Source organism: Corapipo altera, unplaced genomic scaffold (genome assembly GCF_003945725.1).
Source record: "Corapipo altera isolate COAL_440 unplaced genomic scaffold, ASM394572v1 75, whole genome shotgun sequence".
Classification (NCBI taxonomy): Eukaryota; Metazoa; Chordata; class Aves; order Passeriformes; family Pipridae; genus Corapipo; species Corapipo altera.
Genome location: NW_020884887.1, coordinates 13,144,359 through 13,167,354, shown reverse-complemented (window position 1 = coordinate 13,167,354; position 22,996 = coordinate 13,144,359). Strand labels below are relative to the sequence as shown.

Below are 22,996 nucleotides of genomic sequence, written 5' to 3'. Positions count from 1 at the left end.
GCAGCCAGGTTGGGCTCAAGATCAGGTATTCACCATTCCAGGAGCCCAGCCTTCAGTGTCAATCAGAAAGGCGTGTTAGGAATTCCCAGAAAAGGGTTTGAGGTCAAAACTGAAAGTATATTTATGCTGCTGAGTGTCTGGTTCTTCCCTATCACTTGTGGTCCTGGCTGCACAGTTCAAAGGCTTCAACAAAAATAATTGAGGAGGGTAAAAAGCAGCAACTTGCACGAAAGGGGAATAAAAGAGAAGTGAGGTCTTGACTCTGGGAAAGACAGGACAGAGGGAGAAGTGGGTAATAGTTGTAGAAGAAAATTGTGAATGCTATGTAGAGGTAATGGGGTAGGGAGCAATTGTTCACTGCTTGCCAAAAAAAGAAATGGGGGGGAGTATTTCCCAAAAGAAATTGAGAGTATGTCCTGAAATGATGAGGCAGTGTGACTTCAACAAAGCAAACAGAGATTCTTTTTCAGTCGATTAAGGCTGGTACACTCTTTACCTCTGGACTTACATCTTTAATTTGTGAATTTGCTTCACACTCCTCAAATCCTTGTGTTTTTCACGTTGAAGTCGCCTGCCCACGGAGCGATGCTGCCCCTCGGTGCGACCACCCCCGGCGCGACAAGCATCCCTCTCTGTCCCCATTCCTCTCTGCCCCTCATCCCTCTCTGTCCCTCATCCCTCTCTGCCCCCATCCCTCTCTGTCCCCATCCCTCTCTGTCCCCATCCCTCTCTGTCCCCATTCCTCTCTGCCCCCATCCCTCTCTGTCCTCATCCCTCTCTGCCCCTCATCCCTCTCTGCCCCTCATCCCTCTCTGGCCCCCATTCCCGGACGGCTCCCGCGTTCCCCCCGGGCAGAGCGGCCCCTCCCCGCCGGGCCGGGCGGTGTCTCCGCGGCGCCTTTAACTGCGCCCCGTGATGTCACAGCGGTGGAAGCCTCGGGCGGGCGCGGAGCGGCGGCACCGCCGGGGACCCCCTGAGCGCTGGGGACCCCCCGAGGGGCGGGCCGGGTCTGGCGGGGCAGAATGGGGAGCCTCCAGCTGCAGGACTTCGTGGCCGGCTTGGTGGGAGGTGAGCGATGCCGCGGGCTCGGGGTGCGGGCAGCGGGGGGACAGAGAGGGGGCACGGCGGCCGTGCCTCGGGATACGATCCCCCCGTGTCACCCACGGTCTGCGCCTTCTCCGCCCGGGCTCTCCCGCTGTTTGCTTTGCTTTGCTTTGGCTCGGAAGTGCCGTTTTAATCCCATTTCCACGGGCGGGATACTTAAAATTGAAGTTTAGGAGAGTGCGGTGCTGCGGAGCGGGGGCGACTTCCAGAGCCCCCCGCACACCCCCAGCCCCCGGCGGCTCTGCCGTCCGTGCCCCCACGGCTGGAAGAGCCGCTGGGCTCGCAGCACAACCCGGGGTTCCCCTGCCCCATCCACTGCCGGGCTCTATCCCAGCCGTCCCGCCGCAGCCACCGGGCTGATGGCCAGGGCAGGGATCGACCCTGTCTGCTGGGAATGCCGATGGCAAACACCGGGAAAGAGATACCAAAAAGAACAGGAAACACAATGACCCGTAGAGGCGTCAGTAACGGCACACTGTTTATGGCACTGAGAGATGCCCACTGAGCTTCCCAGCTGAGAGATGCCCTCCGGGTTTGACAACTGAGGGGGTGCCCAGCTCTGCTGCCAGGCTGCAGCAGGACAGAGTGTCCATCGTGGCATCAGCCACCCCAGAGCAAACCTCTGCCCAGGTGACCCCTCATCCAGAGGGTGTGAGGTGGCTCACGGGTGACCTGCCAGACGTGGTTAATAAGTGAGCTGACTCTGGAAGACCCAGAACCTCTGCCAAAAGCTTAGGTGAGCAGCTGATTTTTTTGGATCTCTGTAGCCTGCATCAGTCTGCACCACTGACCTGTGCTGTTGCTGCACATCCCCAGGAGTGGGACAGGATGTCCTGGGGGTTGAAGAGCCACCAGCGCTCAGCAGTGGTGGCAGCTGACAGTTTTCATGTGTAGCACAAGACCACAGGTGGTCTCAGGTCCAGGAGGAGAGGGGACATTTTAGAACACATTTTTGAGCAAAGTCATAATGTGTTGACCAAGGACATGATGCTCTTCTCAGTACTAATCCACTGCGGGTGAGAAATCTCATGTAGTCTCCAGAGCACTCCTGGGCACTGGTTTGCACAGAGTTCCTGATGAGGAAGCATCACAAACTACCCACCATCTCCACAAACCCTATAAACTGCCAGTGCTGTTTGCAATCAGCACACACACCCATATCCTGGCCATGGCACACAGGTTGTTCCATTCTCCTGGAGAAGAGGGAAATGAAACTGTGCTCTGTCCTGCCACGAGAGCTCCTGGCAGTGAATGTGTGGGTAGGTGGGCAGATGGTAAGAGAGAATGGGCCAGTTTCTCCCCAGAGAACCATGGGGAGTGAGGCTGAATGGGACTGTAGAGATCTATACAGAGGAAGATCCTCTTTATCTGAATCATTTCTGACAGATATCTCTATAAACTTCTCTTAAAACAGCAAAGGAGGAGGGGTTCACAGGTCCCATCAACAGACAGCTCTAGGACATCTTTCTCTGAGCCAGGAGAAAACATTTCTTTATGTCTAACTGGAATCTCACCATTCTGAGGCTAAAAATTTGTGTGAGCCTACAGGAATGCGAGAGGGGCTGGTCATGGACAGGACACACAAGCACAACACCTCCTTCTCTTGCTCAGATGCCTTTGAGATGTAAAGCTGATGGAGTCCAGGAGAGCATCCACAGAAGGATGTGGAAGTGTCTCTGCCCTGCTTTTGCCTGTTGCCAGGGACAGGGCACTATGCTGGCCATTACAACTGTGCCTATGGAAATCTCTTCTCCTCTCCTCTGAACCCATCACACCCTGTCCTGTCACAAAAGCTTCTTCAATGTTTTGTGTAATATTTTGTTTCCGTCCCCAGGAATTGCCAGTGTGGTTGTGGGCCATCCCCTGGACACAGTCAAGGTAAAACAATTTGAACTGTGCTCTTCTGTCACCACTGACTCTCTCTCTCTCTAGTTGATGCTTCAAAGGACCTTCACTTACCCCAAGGAGGAATTTAGCCAGGGTAGAAATGTTCTCAGAGACTCTCCTCCTCTCCAATGCTCATTTTGAATGAGAAACTAAAAGAACTGGCTGATATGGGCAAGTTCCTGTGTGGAGGATTAACACTGAAAATTAAACCTGGCCTTCCTTAATGTGTGGTTCACTGAACAGTTCTGCCAATGTTTTATTGAACTTTACCACAGACAACTATTCAAAGGGCAATGAGGGAACTCTATTTGTTTTGCTGCAGGCACATTTTTGTGTGTTTTCCTGGTGCTGGCAATGCTGGAAGAACAGAGTGCTGAAATTCTTATCCCAGGGCTGTGATACAGTATTTACAATTCCTACAAGACAATTATTCCTCAGAGGGAAGGGTTTAGAGAAGTAAGAAGATATTTGTCTGCATGGTGCAGACAAGTCCCTGCACACAGCAGTGCATCATGAGTCAACCACGTTGACCATCCCTACTGATGCAGAGATAGAGAGGAAGATGCTGTTCCTTTCTTGTTTTGTACAGGCATTTCTGGGCAGCTTTCATCACTTCAGCTACTCTGCCCAGGCTCAGCCTAGAGAATAGAAGGCTCCGAAGAGATCTTATTGTAGCCTTCCAGTACTTGAAGGGGGCCTACAAGAAAGACACTTTTTAGCAGGGCCTGTTGTGATAGGACAAGGGGTAACGCTTGTAAACTGAAAGAGAATGGGTTTAGATTCTATATAAGGAAGAAGTTTTATGCAGTGAGGGTGGTAAAACACTGGCACAGGCTGTCCAGAAAGGTGAGGGGATGCCCCATCCCTGGAAGCATTCAAGGGCTGGTTGGAGAGGGCTCTGAGTAACCTGGTCAGGTTGGAGATTTCCCTGCTCACTGCAGGGAGGTTGGACTAGATGGCCTTAAAGGGTCCCTTCCAACCCCAGCTATTCTATGATTCCCTGATGCTGCATGCCCTGATCTACTTCCAGCCTGGTTGATGGCACCAGGCAGGGCTACCACTTGTGGCAAACCCAAACCCCACTGTTCCTGTTTGCACCTTAAAGCCCTTTGGAGGGTGATGGGGGCGAGGCAGGGTCCAGCACAGCCCACACCACATCCCTTCCCCAGCCATTCCAGCCATCCCCTTGCACACAGCTGGCTCTCCTGGGCTCAGCTGGCCAGCCCTCTCCTTCCTGAGCTTCTGAGGTGACACCAGCCCCAGGAGCATCACCCTGCACAGACGGGTGCAGACCCCACCCAGGAGGAGCCACAGGGCTGCTCACACGCCCCAGCCACAGGCAGGGCACAGGCAGGCTCTGCCCAGGGCTGCCAAGGCAATGCCCATCTCAGGCTGGTGGTCAGGGTGTCATGGCCAGATTTGGGGGAGTTTGGCAACAAAGATCTTGCTGGGAAACACTGAGTTTCTGCATGCCAAGAAAGAGCAAGCCCATCCTTCAAGTGTTTATAAAGGCAACTGTCAGGTTGCCTGCCCTGTTGCTGTGCCCTGGGAATACCAAGCAGGCAGACTTACAATCTTTCCAAATTTGGGGGAAGGAAAGTGGAAAGGAGAGTTTTTACACAGCACCAAGCCAGCAGAGGGATTGCTCAGTAGCATCTACAGCCTCCAGGGGATGTAGGGGTTCCTTCCCCACCTGGGAGAGGAGGCAGGACTAAATATGAGGCTGGGAGGGGTACGTGGTACCCCCACCAGAGCTCCCATCAAGCAGGCTTCCTCCTTCAGCCTCCCCTTCCCAGCTTTGCAGCTTCCATCAAACCCCAGGAGCTCTGGTTTTCCCACAGCCTTGCAAAACTCTGAAAGTTCTGCCTCTACTTACTTTTCATTCTCCCCATTGCATTCATTTCCCCAGAACTTTCTTCAGTTTCTAGGTGTCACCCAAGAGCCCTATCAAATCAAAACATAACAAAAAAAGAGAATTTTCCAGAGGGACATCTATACTGGTAGCAGTTGACTTTATCAGAGATGCCAGCAGGGATTTCAGCACTGGGTGTTAACAGATTAGCTAAGGAGTTTGTGTGCAAGAAACAGATTGTGAGGACAGTCAGTTGCCCTCAGTTACTCAAAAAATATATTAACTTGAACCTCTAAACACCTCGTTACTGTGTAAGAGAAAAAGCCCAAGCCCATGGAGGCAAAAAGGCAATGTCTGAGCTGAGCATTCAGGTGAAGCGGGGAAGGAGTTCAGGGCTGGGCACTGCAGTCACTCTGTCCTGGGGTGCAGCCCCTCCCTAATGTTCCCCCCAGCCCCCTTAGCCCCAGTGTGAGTCACAGAGTGCACAGTCTGCACCCCTGGCCCGGGCCTGCCTGTGTTGCACAACGTGTGCTGTGTGAGCTGCGGCAGCATCTTCATGTACCAGCTTGTTCCTGAGGGCTCAGTAAATATCCTGCTGCCTTTCCCGTGGCCTCTGGCCATGCAGGAGCAGAGCACTGATGCTCCATGTGTGCAAACAGCTGCATGGAGCCGTGCCAGGGTGAGTGGTGAGCCTGGGGTGAGGGGTCACCCCAGACTTTGGTCCCTCCTGCTCGTGCCAAGGTCCCACTGCAGCCCCGGCCAGCCTCTGGCAGGGCTCTGGGCCAAATGATTGTGCCATTCAACCTGCTATTTGGCATGCAAAAGGTCTCTCCAGGTGTGAACTCTGAAGGACACACACTTTGGGCTTTAAATTCTCAGAAAATTTCCTGCTTCACCCTGGTGTAAGTCAGGGCTGAGCCAACAGAGGGGACTGGGCACTGTCCCTCCAGATTTCATCTCAGCATTGCAATTCTGATGGATATGGTCAGAAATGCTGTCCCCATTCCCTAAAAACATCCCTGACAGAGCATGTGTGAGTGTCTTCCTATAAAAAAATGAGCTCTGGCCTCAACCAAGAAGAGTTGCTGAAGCCCCAGGTCCTGTGAAGTGATCGGTGTTTCCATTTCCTTGCACACCTCTAAGGCCAAAAAATGCATCCTTCCTTAGGATGTTTTTGGTGCAAATTTGTGAGCTGCTCGAGTGAAAGATGATCTAAATATACATGTGTGTGTGTAGATATATAAATATATATATATATATATTTATATATGTGTGAGAAGGGGAAAGTATGTCAAATCCTACAGGCCTTGGCCATTTCTTACAGCTGTTGGAAGGCACACAACCAAACTGCTGTCCAGAAATAAGATGCCTTTGTTGGAAATTATGTGAAAATGTATTTTTGAGTGAAGCATGGAGAATTCCCGAGATCATGCTGAATTATTTTGGCTCCATTTAGTATTTCAATGCCTTAAAAGCCACCTTGGATCAGAAGGGCCCCTGGGGTCTCCCAGGGGATCTCACCTCTCCACTCTTCAGCAGCACATCCCAGCCTTCCCTGAGAGTCTCCAAACAGAGGAGACCACACCACTCTCTAATTTCCACATAAATTAGGCCCTTGCCAGTGACAGCCCTGCACACCAGCAGCCTGCTGTGCTGGGTCAGGGTGGCTGGTCCAGGCTGGAGAGCAATTTGACAGTCATCGATTCCAGATGTTGCCGAGAGCTTCAGACCTGGGAGATCCCTCTTAGCCTGGATTCTGGCAAAGTTCAAGAGGGTTAATGCACATGTATCTTATTTTATTGCTCTTTTCTCTTTATGACTAAGGAGGGACATGCTCTCAAAGCAAAGTGCACATTGTTTACAGAGCATGAGCTGTTGTTGGGCTGGAAACGGGGGATTTTAATGGCCTTTTATGAATGTCTTTTGCAGACTCGTTTGCAAGCTGGACAAGGATATGGAAATACACTCAAGTGTTTTCTCACTGTGTACAGAAATGAGTCTGTAAGTGCTTTATCTTACTTTAAATGTGCTGGTAGAAAGTGCAAGTCAATAAATAGATAAACACATAGAGCAATTACACAAAATCGCTGTTGGTACCAACAGTTATATGAAGACCAATAAAGTTGGTGCCATTGAGCTGCAAATCCCTGCAGCCTTCTCTTGCTTACCTCTAAGGTAACCCTCTTGGTTATTCCTGTAGGGAAAAAACATATCCTTGGCATGGCACGATCAGGGTCTCCACATGGCTTTAACATCCACAGTGGCTCTTTTGCCTGATCCTGCTGGAAAAGGTCTCCCAAAGGGATCCTGCTGGAAAAGGCCTCCCAGAGGGATTCTGATGGCGAAGGTCTCCCAGAGGGATTCTGCTGACTCTGGTGAAGCCAGGACAGAAGCTGTCCATGAGAGGGATTTTTACCTGGGTTCCTGTGCTTTCACCATGTCCTGTGTTCTGCACAGTCTTTATAAGTCTTTAGCAGCATGAACTAGTTTCCTTTGCTCAGCATGTGCAAACAGTTGGTTCCAGGAGACATCTGCTGCTTGGATGTGCATTTCAGCCCTGTTTATGGCAGGGCTTAGAACGAGATGACTTTCAAGGTCCCTTCCAAGCCAAGCCATTCTAGGATCCCACGATTCCCGGCCCGACAGACAAGTTGGGGCTTACACTGCTCAGTGCCGCTCACTCCCCTAACCCCTGCTCCCTTCCCTGGCTAGGTGACTGGCTTCTTCAAGGGCATGTCCTTCCCCATGGCCACCACAGGCCTGTACAGCTCGGTGGTGTTCGGGGTGTTCAGCAGCACGCAGCGGTTCCTGGGCCAGCTCCGCCACGGGGACGCGGCCGCCGCGCCCTCGCTCGCCGACATGACCGTGGCCAGCTCGGTGGCAGGGTTTGTCTCCGTGGCCATTGGCACTCCCGTGGACCTGGTAAAGATCAGGCTGCAGATGCAAACACAGCCCTACAGCAAAGGTAGGAAGCAGGAGTTTCTCCTTCCTTCCTCTGCCAGTCCTTGGTGCTTCAGGAGAGCTTTGCTCCAAGGCCCGGCTCCCTGCTGCCCTGTGCTGGTGCAGTGGGGCTAAAAATTCCCCCTTTCATCTCCCCACCCTGTTCAGCTCAAGGGGAGAGTTTTTTTCAGTGGCATTTCCAGCCAGCTGGGATCTCTGAGGAGCATGGGACAGGTGTGCTCAGGACCAGGAGCTGCAGGAACTGCGAGTCCCTGGGCTGTGGGGTCCCCTGGAGATGCCAGCAGCAGCACCACAGCCGCCAGCAGCAATGCCAGCTCCCCATCTCTGCGTGCTCTCAGTCCCACATTTGTCTGCCCATAAACCCCTCTCTGGTACTCCACCTCCTCTGTTCAACAGCAAAATTGTCCCACGTGCATTTGCAAACCACTGACTTATTTGGGGCAGGGTGCCAGGCAGCCCAGGCGTGGGCAGGATGGGTCAGGAGGGGGCACTGGCAGGATGGCAGGGGGTGGCTCTACCCCCGTCCACCAGCTGCAGGCAGAAGGAGCTGCTTCTGCTCTAGACAGCAGCTGAATTCCATTGCAGGCTGGAATGTCCATTTTTAAAACCTCCATGCAACTTAGTAACCTAGTGCCTTTTACAAAAGCAACTTGGTCTGCATGGGAAGGGCCAGACTCTGAAGACATCAAGGCTTTCAGTGATGCCACTTGGCACCAGATGTGGTTAAAATCCATGAAAACCAGGCACACAGCCTTAAAATAATTTAGAAATCTCACTGGGCACACACCTATTGGGAGGTATGCCACACATCTAAGAAAAATCTGACCTGAAGTGTCTAAACACCTTTTGAAAATGGACTTAAGTACTCTTTCCTAAAACTTTTTTCCCATGCTACATATTGATCCCAGGAGAAAAAAACGTGATGGCAGCAAGTTCTAACCAATGGCAGTGGGCTTTGGGGATGAGTTCTGTGGCAATGTATCTGTTCTAAATGTTGTGGTTTTTCTTTGCAGCGGACGTTAAACTAAAGCCCACAGCTCCTGGATCTCCTGTGTACCGAGGCCCAATCCACTGCTTTTGGACAATCCTACAGAAAGAGGGGATAGCAGGAATCTACCGAGGCACAGTGGCAATGCTCCTGAGGGATGTTCCTGGGTACTGCGTCTACTTCATCCCTTATGCAGTTTTCTGCGACTGGGCAACTCCTGAGGGATGCATTTCTCCCAGTCCCTTCTCTGTCTGGCTGGCAGGGGGTGTAGCAGGTAAGCACCTTTACTTCCTCACAACACTGGCACAGCAAGGTTCTTGGAGTGATTCCGAAAGTGCCTCAAGGGCCACCACATCCTCCTGAATGCCAGGAGGGGACATGGGACTGAACGACCTTCCTCCCCAGGGCCAGGTCCCCTGGCACCACAGCTGCATTTCAGGGCTTGGCAAATTTTATGGAAGTGTTATCAGACCTTCATCAGGCTCAGTGTCAGTGAGGAGGAAAAAAAAAAACCGGTGCCCTCATCTCCCTGGATGCCTCAGGCTGGCTGTAACACTGCCAGTGACACGGCAGCCAAGATGCCACCAGAAGAGGACTTCAACCTGTTGGCTGCCCACCAGGAGGGTGTGCACCTCCCCACATGTAGCAGAAGCCAAGTTGGCTGTTACTGATCTTCTTCTTCTCCTTTTTAACGTGTGTACACCTGCCAGTAAGACTGGCTTGTCTGTGCCTCACCACGCAGGAGGTCACCCCCACATCCACTCCCCATTTCTTGGCCCTTTCTAAATTGCAGAACCACAAAGGCAAGTCAATCCTTAGCTCAGGTAATGGTAACAAAATGCCTTCTCCATTTCTCCTCAAACAAAGAGGCCCCTGGCCCATCTGGACAGCTTTTCTAGAGTGCCCCAGCACTCATGTGGGTCCAAACAAACTCCTGTCTGTCCAACTGGGCCATGGATTGTGGTCATGTGCTGATCTTTCCAGAGGCAAACCACCCCACTCAGCAGCAGGCTAATCAATGCACACAGATGTTTCTTTAGAGCACTGACAAGGTATCTGAGCTGTGTGGAGCCCAGTCCTGGCAGCCCCAGATAGACTTGCCTCTTATTGGCATTCTCAGCTCAAACTTTGCTTTGCAATTACCAGAATTATCAGAAGACTCTGTTTTTTCTGAATTTGCCCCAAGTGGCAGTTCAGGCTCTTCCCACTGCATGTCCACGTTCCACCAGAGGCACAGCAGAAGATGTGTTTTCACCTGGAGGAGCCCCTCCTGGGCTGCCTGTATCTGACTGGCAGCATAACCTCCAAAATTTCCATGCATCTTCCAGAAAGAGGGACCTTTGCCCCCAGAAATGCTGTTTCTGTGCCTGAGCAGGGTGAATGCCCTGAAATGAAAATTGCATGAATATGATGTTGTAGATGAGAGGTGAATTTTTGAGTTCACTGACCTGCAGCCAAGCAAATATAAAGAGGGAATGATTCAAATACTTCTGCATTTTTCTAGGAGCCATTTCCTGGGGATTATGCACTCCAATGGATGTTGTGAAAAGTCGACTTCAGGCAGATGGAGTTTATTTAAATCAGTACAAAGGGACCCTTGACTGCATCTTGCAGAGCTACCAGAATGAGGGCTTAAAAGTAAGTGATATTTGAAGTAAAATCTGGTTATTAGGCATTTAATTGTCAATTGGAAAATACCATGGCTGTTACAAACCTATCTGCAGGGTTGAGAGACAGCTAAAGCCAGTTACTGCTAAATTATTATAATGGCAGGAGGTAATTATAGTGCAGAACCTATCAAAATAGTGAGTAATAAGTGCAATAGTGTGCCTTACACAATGAAGAAATGAATGACTGGGGGTCACACACTGCTGGTGTAATTAACCTCAAATAACACTTCATGTCAGCTCACTTAATCATGAATATGATTTGACTTATCAGAAATCAGAGGTAGGAAATCTCACCTCAGTGTTTGCTTCTGCAAAATGCAGAGGTCAAATGTTCCCCACTGACCTCGGTGCCAATGAACCGACTCTGGTGGGACTGTGCTGGCACCCCGGGGGTGTGTGCTCACCTTGGGCAATGCTCTGCTGGAACTTTGGCTTTGCACTGCTCACCCTCATTTTGCACCAAGACAGAGCTGATTGAAAACGTTCTTAAATCAGAATTGCTTCAGTTTCAAAGAGGAAGAAGGGCTGCGTGCCAAAAAACTTCTCTCCTTTTTCTGACTTTGTTGGTGTAATAAAAGATACCTGTTCTGCCAGCAAACTTTGCTTCAGTCAAACATGAATGGCAGAGAACAAGGATTTGCAACTTTATTGCGTTGCTGAGAGAAACATCTTCTGACATTGAAATAAATCTGTATTTATCATCGGAACATCATGTGGGCTCTTAGCTCCAAAGTGTTGATTTTCACGTTCTGAGAGAAGCTTAACAAGTTACAAACAGAAAAACAACCTGCAAAATCACAAGTCAGTGTGATTTCAATATTTGCCAACATGCCTCTGTGTTATGCCAGCTGTCACAGGAGCCTGTGGTCTGGTTCAGTTTTTGCCACTGGGTGAAGAAAGTCACACTGATGTGAAGCACAAGTGCCTGGAGAGATGCTGAGGACTGTGCTTGGACAGTGCATGGAGGGACAGGGTGCCCAGGCTCTTCATTCCATTTGGTGTGCACTTACACAGTAAACACAGGGTGGCTTAAAAGGGCCTTTCCATGTGTTTTCCCTTCTCTCTCCATCCTCATCACCTCCTTGTCCTGCCTGAATATTAACAGCCACGGTGCTTGGGGGTTTTGGCTGAGGTCTGAACTGCTTGCAGATTTTGTGCTGCCACACCTGGCACCCACATCAAAGCCAACAATAGGATTGAGTAATAGCTGATGGCAAGACTGGATCCTGCTCTCGTGATGAAAACCTTTTGAAATGTTGGGAGCCACACAGCTGACAAACAGCCAACGCAGAGCTGGATGTTTTCATTCTGGGACAAAGGAACACCACTCACAGTGCTCCAAATAATTGCCTGATGTACACAAAGAAATGTAAATATAACACTTGTCTTTTTCCATAGCCAAGTGTGTTCATTCTGAGGAGAGAAATTTATGCCTCTGGGCTTTTCATCCTAAATCTTCATTATTATTTAACTTGGTTCTCTTTTGTTACTTTATGGATAATTCCAAAAAATTGAATTTCCTCCCAGAAAATTCTCTCTCCTAGCAAAATAAAACACCCCAACAAATCGAATAATATCCTACATATCCCAGTGCTGCAATTTCACATTGCAAGGTCCATCCTAAACTATGTGAACACATTTTGATCCTGCCTCAAACAAGTCAGCACTGTGCTCTGGACTAATTGGATACAAGATATGATGGTGTTTAGTAGAGCTCAGTAATTTCAGGGGAAAGACTGGTTAGACTCTTAAATCCATGGGCTCCTGGTTTTGGAGCCAAGATCTTCCACAGTTCTTTACAGTAGCTGTGGGAACTTTGCTGTTGTAAAGCCTGGAAAGGGGCTGGATTGCTGATGTTCCTTTTCATGTCCATTCTGAACTTGTGATGTTTAGATCAGTGACCAGGGTGATGAGCCTGGGTGGTGATTGGAGTGATCTGTGAGAAACAGGCCAGCAGAGATACCATCATTTTGTGACCAGGCTCACCCCAAAGTGGGCTGTGCACACACCAGGGAATGGTGTTTGTGGTGAGGGGGGTTCAAAGGGAGATGAGTCAAGGCCAGGAGTCAGGAGTGACAAGACCTCTCTCCGCTTTCCAAAGGCACTTTACTGTTCAAGATCTTAAAAGCTGCAGGGTCTTTCTCTCTTGTACATGCCAGCATCTTTTAAAAAGTCATATATTGAGCAGAATGAGGAAATCTGACCGATGGTATTTATTACCTTGATGAGAGAAAGCACTGGGCTGTGTATGGGTACCAAAGGTTTACCTTAGGAACACTCCTGTGAAAATATCAGCTTCTACTGAACATTTTTCCCCAAGGTGGTGAGAGCTGGTTCTCAGTAAGGTACAGAGTGAGTCTAGTTTTCTGCTGATTGAGAAATTCCTTCTATGCTCAAAGGTGAAACCTGAAAACCAGTCCCCGTGGCTCAATGCCCACATCAGCAGGGCTGGCCCACAGCCACACTGCTCCCTCTGCACCTGCCAAACACCTTCTGTGCCCACAGACCCGGCCCTGGGGGTCAGAGAATTCCCTGCAGGAAAACAACAGCCTTCTTTAACCCTGGGCTTTGCATGACCCCCACATGCAAAGGGAAGGAAGGCCAGGCTGGACAAGGCTTGGAGCAACGTGGTCTAGTGGAAGGTGTCCCTGTCCATGGCAGGGGGCAGGAACATGATAAACTTTAAGGTAGGTCCCTTCCAACCCAAACCAGTCCATGATTTTATCATTCTGTGACTGTACCAAGGTGGGACAATGCTGGAAGACGTTTTAGACTTCTTGCTTTCTGTTCTACACCAGTGGCATTTTGTCACCCTTCACCACTTGTAGATCTTGCTGGCATGTACAGATGGGTGGGGAGCAGAGAGAACAATGACACCAAACCAGGGACTTTTGCCGTTGCATTTCCACTCTCCAGTGCAGATTTCAGCCAGGACCAGCAGTGAGAGCGCATCTTCCAAGCAAACCAAGATGTGGTGCTTCAGAATCTCACCGTGACTTCATTCAGTGTTTTCTTCCCCTTCTTAAAATAGCCAGTTTGTTCCTATGCTCTAACCTTTCTCCATCCCCAACAGGTGTTTTTTAGGGGCCTCACGGTCAATACAGTGCGAGGATTCCCATCGAGTGCAGCCATGTTTCTTGGCTATGAACTTTCCCTCAAAGCAATGAAAAGAGGCCAAACTGAGACCAATCCCTAACTTCCAGGTCAGCACATAAAGACCCTCTAGCTTTGTTAAAATCACAGAATTAATCTTTGAATCAAATAGAGTTGCAATTGCATAGATCCTCTGACAGTCAGATGACACGTGGGTACCGACACCCGAATAGCCACTTCTCTAACTTGGGTCTGTGGGATTCAGGGCAGACAACAGATGTGCTGATGGATTTTAGTTTCAGTCCAGTTCCCCTGGAATTTCACTGCAATATGTTCTGATTGTCATGATTGTTTTGATTAATGTCAATCAGAAATGAAAATATGAAGGGAAGGGAAATTTTTCTCTAACACTTTATATGTTTTGAAATATTCTCACCACAGTCCCTGAACAGTGTTCTTTCCTCCTTCGTTCCATCCACAAAGACCTGAAATTAAGCCCTTTCAAAGTGTCCTGACTATCAAGTCACTGTGTCACTGTGTCACTCTTTCCCTCATCAACCTAGGGTTGCACAAAGGAGCAGCATTAAAAATATCTGATTTAAGAAACTTTTTTTAGCAGATTAAAAGAAAACTGATTAAAGAAACTTTTTTTATTCACGATTATTCTTGGCGGTCTTTGCTGTTTTCTGCAGTACTTCATAAATCTCCTTCTTTCTTATTTCAAAAGTGTTGCCAAGAAGAACCAGAAAGTCCCCTGCTTTCCTGAGCCAAATCAGCAGTGTGGTGTTGGTGTGGGCTCAGCTGCTCTGACTGAAGATTCCCATCCTGCACCTACAGCACCCGCTGGGACTGAGTCTGTGCAGGACTCTGAAAATGGCACCAGCTCAGTCAAACCCAAAGACCACTTTCTTATCAAATCTTTCACTCTGTTGATTAAGAACATCTCAATAATTGGTGGGCTTTTTCACCAATGACATTTTTTCTGTTGAGCCAGGAAAACAACTCACCTCCCTTTCCCAAGGGATGTGTCCAAACCCAGCCCATCTGACATCACCGAGGGAGTGTCTTTTGTACAACACTGCAAATAATGCTCATCTTTTGTGTGAACAAGGAGAGGAGGAGGTGTGGTGGGTACACAGGTGCTTTTCCTGTAGGAAGGTCTGGATTCCTATCAAATCCTAGCTTGCTTTCAGGTTTAAAGAAACAGATGATTCCTCCTGTACAAATACACACTCGTGTTTTCCATCACAGTTTGCCACAATGCAACACATTATTATGAAAAAACATGAAGGGCTTCAACAACTTCAGTCTGTTATCCAAGTTTATATATTAAATTGGAAAACAGGAGGATGTTACATTCAGAGAACTAAGCTGCTTTTTTTATTCAGGAAACAATAAATCAAGTCTGGATTTCATGTAGAAGGCTGACTATTGATTTACACAGCTTGCCTGGTGCAGGCCTCCAGGGACCTGCTGGAGTTATCTCAAAAGACCTTCTGAGCTCCCTGACATGATGGTCCAGCTTGGCAACCGCCAAATCCTGCAGACATCACTTCCCAGCCTTGAAGAGACCATCACCAAAGGAAGTCTCTTTAATGCACAGAACACCTTTGGACCTCCAGCTCTTCACTGCAATCCCACTGAGAGCACTGGGGCAGACCCAGGTCTCTCATTGGTCTACCTCAGCCTTTCAACTATTCCAAGATCTTTTACACCATGATTATTCCTGTTTATGCTGTTGAATATCTCTGTGATTTATTTCCTAACCATGGAGTTTTTGATGCCAAAACCCAAGAAGAGCCAGCTTTGCTGGGAGAAGAGGGCTCTGGTAGCACTGGCAGAGGGACACATGGTGTGGGGAACAATCAAGGACAGCACTGTCCTTCAGGAAATGTTGTAGAAGGACAGCTCTTCCTCTGGAGAAGGACTCTGGGGGAAAAGCCCAACGATTGTAGTTTTAGCAGATGCCTTCCATAAAGGTTTCTGAAGACAATGTGGAGCAGCCTCCATGAAAGGAGGAGAAGGAAAAAGAAACTCCTACGTCTTCTTCCCTGGATAAATGGAGGAATTGATGACCAGACTTGAAGGTTTCAGCAAAAAGTGCCTTAAACTTTGGGTCTGGAGCAGCACTCAGAAATGGAGTCACCTACATTGGGCTTCTCATCACTGGGGCCCAAATTAAAAACAGAGTGTTGGTGCCCCCAGAACTGGCCTTAAAAAGTGGAAGAACCAGCAACAGCTGGTGTTGCTTCATCTCAGGGCTCGCAGGCAAGGAGGTTCACAGTGCCTTTGACCTTGGTGAGAACTGTTTTTGATAAACAATACGGATAAAATTGATGAGCCTTCACACAAGTATTTGTTGCTGGCTGCATTTAATGATTCAACCTTTCCATGTTGTCTATTTTTATGCACGCATGTAAAACATGTTTTTTAGATGGATAATATCATGTGTCTCCAGGGATAATACTTGGGGAGACCGTTTTTTCAATGCAAATAAATGGTGCTGTTTATGTGCCTATATCACGTAAAAATGGCCCATGAATTAATTAAACTGATCAGGTTCACGACAAGCTGTGTGACAAGCTGTGTGTCTGCACAATCCTGCCCTCGTGGTGCCCACATTCAGTCTGTTCAGTGCCCCCTGGGCATAAAGCCCTGAGACCCACGTTGGAGCTACATGGTGATCTTTCCTGTTATTATTCATTCAATTAAACCAGTTGTGAGATGGGTGCCCAGGACTTACTTGGACAAAGCTCTGGTGTAACATACACCTGCCAGAAGGAGCTGTCAGGGAGAGCTGTGGGCAACCTGGTGTGGAAAGGGAGCAGAGGACAGAAAGCTATTTGATATATTATAAATATATATGATAGAGATATAGGATAAAAACCAGGAAGAGCAAGTGGGAATTGAATATAAAGCTTTGGCCACTTGATGGCATCCTCATCCCTGTCAGGGCATGGCATGTGCTGCTCACTGGAGCTGCCAGGCCTCCTCTCTGTGTCTTGCTCTGTTCGACCCCAAGCCCAGGTTTGCTGGCAGACCAGCACACACTCCCTTCCCCATGGGCACACTGGACAGCCTCTGGGTGATTTTGGGGTGACTCTGCCCTGCCAGTGGCTGCCCTGGTCCAGCAGCATGGGAGACAAGCCTTGGACACACTGGTTAATCAGTGCATCACCCCATCCCTGTTCACAGAGTGAGGCAAAGCAACACCAGGCTAGAGCACGAAGGTTCCAAGGGGATGGCAGCCCTGGCCACTGTGCAGGAGATTGAGCTGCCTCTGGGTCACAGTTGGTGACCAAGGACACCTTAGGGTTGGGCCAAGCAGTTTTTTGGGCACAGCACTTTGTGGCACCCATTGCTGTGACCGATCCCATCCCTAGAAGTGTCCAAGCCCAGGTTGGACAGGCCCTGGTCTAGTGGGAGGTGTCCCTGCCATGGCAGGGGGGCTGGAAGGGGGGAAGCTTTAAGGTCCCTTCCAACCCAAACCATTCCATGGTTCTATGATCCCTGCCTATGGAGCCCCACAGATAGTTTGGTCTTGCTTTTGCAGTAGGGAGTGTGTGGCTGTGTCACCAGTGAAAGAGGTGGTGGGGTGGGGTGACAGCACAGGGGGCCAGCCCCATGTCCCAAAGATGAGGGATGGCCATCACAATTTATGCACACAGACACTTGACAGGTCTGTGTCCTGTGAATGATCTTCTCCATGATTCATGCAAATGCATTAATTTTTAGAGCTTATATCAGTATCATTATCCATGGGTAGAAATTAGGATCTCTAAGGAATTTTTGGGGGACCTGGTGCTGTGAGTTTAAAGCAGAGCCTTGCCTGGCAGGCAGGCAGACATACATACAGCTGGTTCAACGGGGCACTGAGTGCATATGTTGGTGATTTTGTCCCTGAGCTACACGAAAGATAATTCCCCTATGTCAGGTCATGGATCAGCTCCTCTGCCAGTGCTGTGTCCGTAGTGACCTGCCATCAGTGACACATTCCACTCACATGCTGGAGTGGACAGAGCCACCTGCTTGATAGCTTGTTCAAGGTCCTTACAGAGCCACTCGTTTCTAAGATAAAAACAGTAAATCCTGAAATTGTCAAAAAAATGAGAAGGGAGACCAGAAGGCCCAGGGATACCCACTTCTGGTTTTGTTGCCTGGATTATGAAAGCATACTCAGACCTGTCATCCCTCTAATACGTCTGTAATTGCCCAACTTTCATGTCTCTGGTGGCATTCCAGCTCTTACAACAGCTCTTATTTAATGAGATGCTGGCTGTGTAGCTGTTTTTAACAGTTTATACACTATTTAGTGCTATGAAAGGAAAAAAAGGTAACAGCAGCTGATTTCCCCGTTTGAAATAAACTGACCAACCAGGAACCAAGTGAAAAGCTGTTTTTCTAGAAAACAGCCCTGACCTGGAGGAAGGTCTCTGGGGCTGGGAGAAGCTTCATGATGCCCATGGGGCATGGGGTGGGAGAAGGCTGGGGCTGCCCAGCAGTTTTAGCACTGACTGAAGCCCTGCCTGTAAAGGTCTTTTCCAACCTAAATGATTTTGGGATGGCTCTGAGCCAGGCTGAGATTTCCTCATGCCTTGGGAGTCCCTGCCTGGCGTGTTCCCACCACAGGTGAAGGCAAGATCACAGTCCCCATCTCAGTTTCTCTTTTTCTGCTGTACTCTGAGACAGAGGAGTAGCGTGACGTCTTCACAGGCATTAAGATACATCTCCTTGGTTTAATCTGAAGTTCTTGCTTTGTCATAGAGATTCCTCTCCTACACATGGCAGTCATGTCAGCCAAGAAGGTCAAAGCCTGTCTTGTACCTGTGAAGAAAAAAGGTGAACTGTGGAGTTGGAAGAAATGGTGAGATCCAAGAAGACAAGTGGGAAGAAATTCAAGTGCTAAAATGAATGTAAACTGCACAACAGCTCCCTCCCTCTAAAGACATCATCTTCCTATATATGGTCCCTTAGTGATGCATAGACTGATCACTGCCAACCTAGATAAGCAGTATACAGAGTATCCTTCCAGACACAGGTTCCAAAAGGAATGAAACCACGCAGAGAGGGGAAATTTAAGTTGTCACACTGATTTTCAAGGCAGTTCTCTCAAACTGTGGAACCTGTGACAGCTCCAGAGTCAGACCCTAGTGGAACAACCAGCCTGTTAGGAGCCATACATGCAGCAGAAGGAGAGTGTCTTTCTAAGGAGGTCTCAGAGGTCCCAAATGGAGTTTCACTGTAAAATATAAAATGCTGGTTACATCAAGAAATCTTTTCTTAGTATGGGTGAAATTCTAAGGCTACAGGGCTGTAGAACACATAAACTCCAAAAAGAATATGAAGGTCCTCTTGAATGATGGAGAAAGCAATGGATCCCAAGAGGAAACATTTGGGGAAACCAGAACCTTGCCAGTGTGGAAGGACACGCTGAGACTGCCCTGCCACCGGCACCTGCGTGGCCTCACCTGCTGCAGAAGCACCGGCACTTATGGAGCTCATCTCCCATGTTTCAAAACATTTTAGCACTAATGTAGCCTGCTTCACACACAGAAGAGAAAATGCTGCCAATTCTCATGGAAAAGGGCCAGCCTGTTCTTACTCATACAGCTAGGTGGGAACCGGCCTCATTATTGAGTGACGACTGCCGTGCTCCTAGCGAGCGCTCCGCAGGTGGATTCTCAGTGCTTCCAGCAGGAAAAGTGAGCTGTGGAGCAGGGCTGGCTGGTGAGGAGCTCTAGCCCAGCCACAGAGTGAATGCCTTGTGCTGTCTGCGCGTCCTGAGTGTGCAACCTCTCTCTACGAGCCGTGCTGAGTGGGAAATCCAGCCCGCGGGATCATCGCACAGCAGGACAGGCAAGGAAGGGTGAGTGGACTTGTGATGTGAGAGAGCTCAGTGTTTCTCTTTCCTGATGAAAGCAGTCAGCATACAAAAGAAGACACTGAAGTGAGAGCAATGGCATCAGGAGAAAACTTAAAATACAAGAGAGCTGGTGACCCTTTTGGTCAATTCCTGCCTTCTTCTGTCTCCTTCTGGAGATGGTTGGTTGTGGGAAGCACTTGCACTGTGCATGACACCCAGAGTGGCTGGAATGTTGCTGTCAGGGCTTTTTTGCTGCAGATACCTCAGCTCTTGCTAAATATCACTGCAACATGGAGACCTTGGGACAACCCAGGAAAGCTCCAGTGACTGTCCTATTGCATGAAACAAGGAGGACTTGCAGCTCTGAAGGTCTCTCTCTTGTGTGCTCTCCCCTCTCCTGAGTGCCGCTAGTTTTTGTTAGTAAGCTTAAATGATGTCAAATTAATTAATATTTCTGAAAATAATGAGAGCTTAATTATCTACACTCCTGAGGACATCCCCTGGTCCATCTGCTAGGGCAGAGCACAGGGTGTGGCTCTCAGGGGGTGCCACTACCCTCTTCAAGCTGGCATATGAAATGTTCCCTGAGTTCATCAGGATTTGATGCCTTTCTGTCATAGGCAATATTGGTATTGCTGTGCTATGGTTTACCCTTTCACAAAGGAATTAGAATGCCCCTACTTTCGTTCATTTCTACATTAGTATATGTCATCTTTATCTAAAAGAAAGGGGAAGAAAAATACTCCAAGCCGCCTTATCTCTGGAAAATGAAACTATGAATAGCATCTCTTCATTTGTGGTCTTTGCAGCTCTTCTATCTTGATCAGTGCACACAGCAAATGTAAAGCAGTCTGCATTTGTTATCTGGGTGTTTTTCCTCTACAGGGAGTCTTTTTTTTTACATTAGAAAACCCAAACTGAGCAGGGTTTCCTGGAAACTCTACACTGGGATGCAAATTCTCTCACGAGAACTCAGATCTGGAGGTTTAGGCAAATGATGTTAAAATATCGATCTGGAAATTGGATGTTTGTGCAGCATTTTCCATCATTCAACCTATCATCAAAGTAAGTGCATTGAAAGAAAATATATCCTAAAGTATTTACACATAAACCAAAAATGTATAGGACATTAGATGAGGATTTCCAAAGCAGCCAGAGCAAAGTGCCTGTAACAGATCATAGAAATATCTTGGAGAGTTTTGTGTGTTCATCTTTTCCAATTATCTGTTCTGGGTTAAAATCCTGTCACTTGAAAATTGTTGGGCTGCCCTGGTGCTGGCATTACCCCTGGTGATGGAGCTCTCTGCCCCTTCCTTATTCTGCTCCTCCACTGCACCCTGTCAGTGGGTAGGGAAGCAGTAGGATATATAGGGATATGCCATCATTTCCTCTCCACATTTTGGTCTGTGTTGCTGAAAGAGAGATTAAGGGAGCAGAACAGAGGATGATCAGCCACCTAGACATGAGGACAGAAAATTACCCCACAAACAATAACCTATTTGTCAAAATACATTGCTGCATCTCGTCATCAGAATGAAGAGTTTTAAAATATCAAAGCTAAATGTTTGAAGATTCTATTAAAAAGTTGGTCTTTCTGCTGGGATGGCATCAGATATTAATTTCTACACTCCTTGGATCAGCCTCTAAATGCCAGAACAGAGCCTAAGCTCTCTAAAGAGAAGCTGCAACTGGTGCCACTCGCTCCTGCACCTCATCCATCTCTGCTTTAACCAAGACAGGGAAAGTTCTTTTGCTGCCAGTTTGACTTCTGGTGATTTCTGTTTCACTCTAAATTGAATGCAGCTTCTCTGACGACCCATTTGCCCTGCAGCAACAACAGTGTGAGTGAGATCTCAGTAAGCAATCAAAGAGAAAGGCAGAGATGTGGAGATAGCGCTGGCACTGCTGGCAGGGAGTGACTGCCAGGAGGAACCAGGGCTGGGAGCAGCTCCAGAGAAGCTCTGGAAGCTCTGCCACTCTGATTTTCAATTAGAAACAAAAACACAGATCTTGCTTTTGGGCTGTAGGCTTGGGAAGAAGTTATCTAAACTGCTCACTGCCCGTAATTACACTGTCCATAATTACATCTCATGTATGGAAAGGTCTTAATTATGTATCTTGCATATGATTTACACCCCCAATTGCTTTATGCCATCAATTGTTTTTACTTATAGAGCATGGCAGCTACACTGAGACATCATTCCTTAGGTGATGAGGCCCTAGAGACCCTGCTAAGTATATCAGATTTTCTAACACCCCTGCCAAGACAGTGTGGCAGTTCCAGGGAAAAACTGAATCTCTAATGAGCATAATTTCCTTAAAAACAGACACAGTAGAACCTCCTGGCTGTTATGAAGAACATCTTGCCCCTCTCTGCCATTGTTACCATATTCCTTGTACAACCTTGGCTAAATCAAAGATACTTGTGAATTCTTTCCTTTAAAAGAATGCAATATCATTTTTTTTCAAGCTTCTGAGAAAAAAAAGTGTTTCACAAATGTTACACGTAATTTATTTCCTTCAGGGATTTGTGCTTTGGACTAATTGCTCTCACTCTTGCTGTGGCTTTACTGGCTGGAGAAACAGAGAGCAGCCTGCCCATTGCTCTGAAGGAGATGTACCTGTAAGTGAAGTCTCTTTTCAGGGAATCCCAGGCTCTGAATTGCTAATCAATGATTTTAGTCCTTCTCTAACCATCCAGTGCCTTGAAAGGCGCCCCTGCCCTGCTTCTGGATGCCAGCCACCCCCACAGTGTGTTTGTGCATCTGTTGATCATAACACAACCTGCTGCCATCAGCTTTAGCTGCCAAGGGAGGGTCTCTGGCTTTTTCTAGGTGTTCCCTGGGGCCTGTGTGTGAGCTGTACTTGCCTAATGGGATGTGTACACCTTCCACACCAAATCCCCTACGGGCAAATTTAAAAAAAAAAAAAAAAAGGCAGGAAACGTCCACTCCAGAGTGGAGGTGGTGCTGGGTGTGCAGGCAGGGAGGCAGGGGCAGGAGCAGCAGGCAGGTCCTCCTTCATTCCCCTTGCTGGCAAGCAAAGCCATTCTCATCCAGATGAATCCCTTGCTGGTACACTTATGCCAGAGAAAAAACAGCTAATTGCAACCCAATGTTTTCTCTTTCCAGGACAGTTTCCAGAGGGATCTCACTCATTCTTCAGCCAGACTGACCAGAAAAAGGCTCAAGCTTTCAGAGAAGACCTTTGAGGCATAATGGGACTTAAACAGGAGGGAAGCTTAGAAGTCAACACTGGGGATTTAAAAGGAATCTGAAGGGCTACCACTTGCTTTGGCAAGGTGTGCAACTTGAAAGAAGGAAACCTCTGTGGCCAGGGAGGGCTCTAGCCAACATTCACCTCATCTGGAGACGCCATCTGAGAGGATTTCCAAGTTAATCCCATTTTGGTTACCTAGGACTACTTTTGCATCCAGTCCCCTCTTCTCCAGAGGGAGCAGGTGTGTTGCGACGCTGTTGGCACCCTGAGGGCCCCACCCTGAGCTGCACCCTGGGGCACCTGCTCTCAGCAGAGGTGGGATCACACTTCAGGACCATGGGATCACTCCTTGAATGCAG

The 22,996-nt window shown here is 48.4% G+C and overlaps 1 protein-coding gene across 5 annotated transcripts; it reads left to right on the top strand.

Moving 5' to 3' along the window:
• The first annotated feature begins 951 nt into the window (after positions 1–951).
• On the top strand, positions 952–14,971 carry SLC25A48 (solute carrier family 25 member 48). Of its 5 annotated transcripts, none has more exons than XM_027643683.1 (8): positions 952–1,068; positions 2,939–2,982; positions 6,773–6,844; positions 7,556–7,808; positions 8,821–9,066; positions 10,297–10,430; positions 13,536–13,665; positions 14,283–14,971. In XM_027643683.1, the coding sequence occupies exons 1-7, from the start codon at positions 1,023–1,025 to the stop codon at positions 13,656–13,658; spliced, it is 918 nt and encodes a 305-aa protein (XP_027499484.1). In that variant the 5' UTR covers positions 952–1,022; the 3' UTR covers positions 13,659–13,665; positions 14,283–14,971. The 5 variants fall into 5 exon arrangements, with proteins under 5 accessions (XP_027499484.1, XP_027499482.1, XP_027499483.1 ...); XM_027643681.1 differs by having other exon boundaries at positions 8,818–9,066; XM_027643682.1 differs by having other exon boundaries at positions 8,818–9,066; positions 14,280–14,971.
• Positions 14,972–22,996: the final 8,025 nt, after the last annotated feature.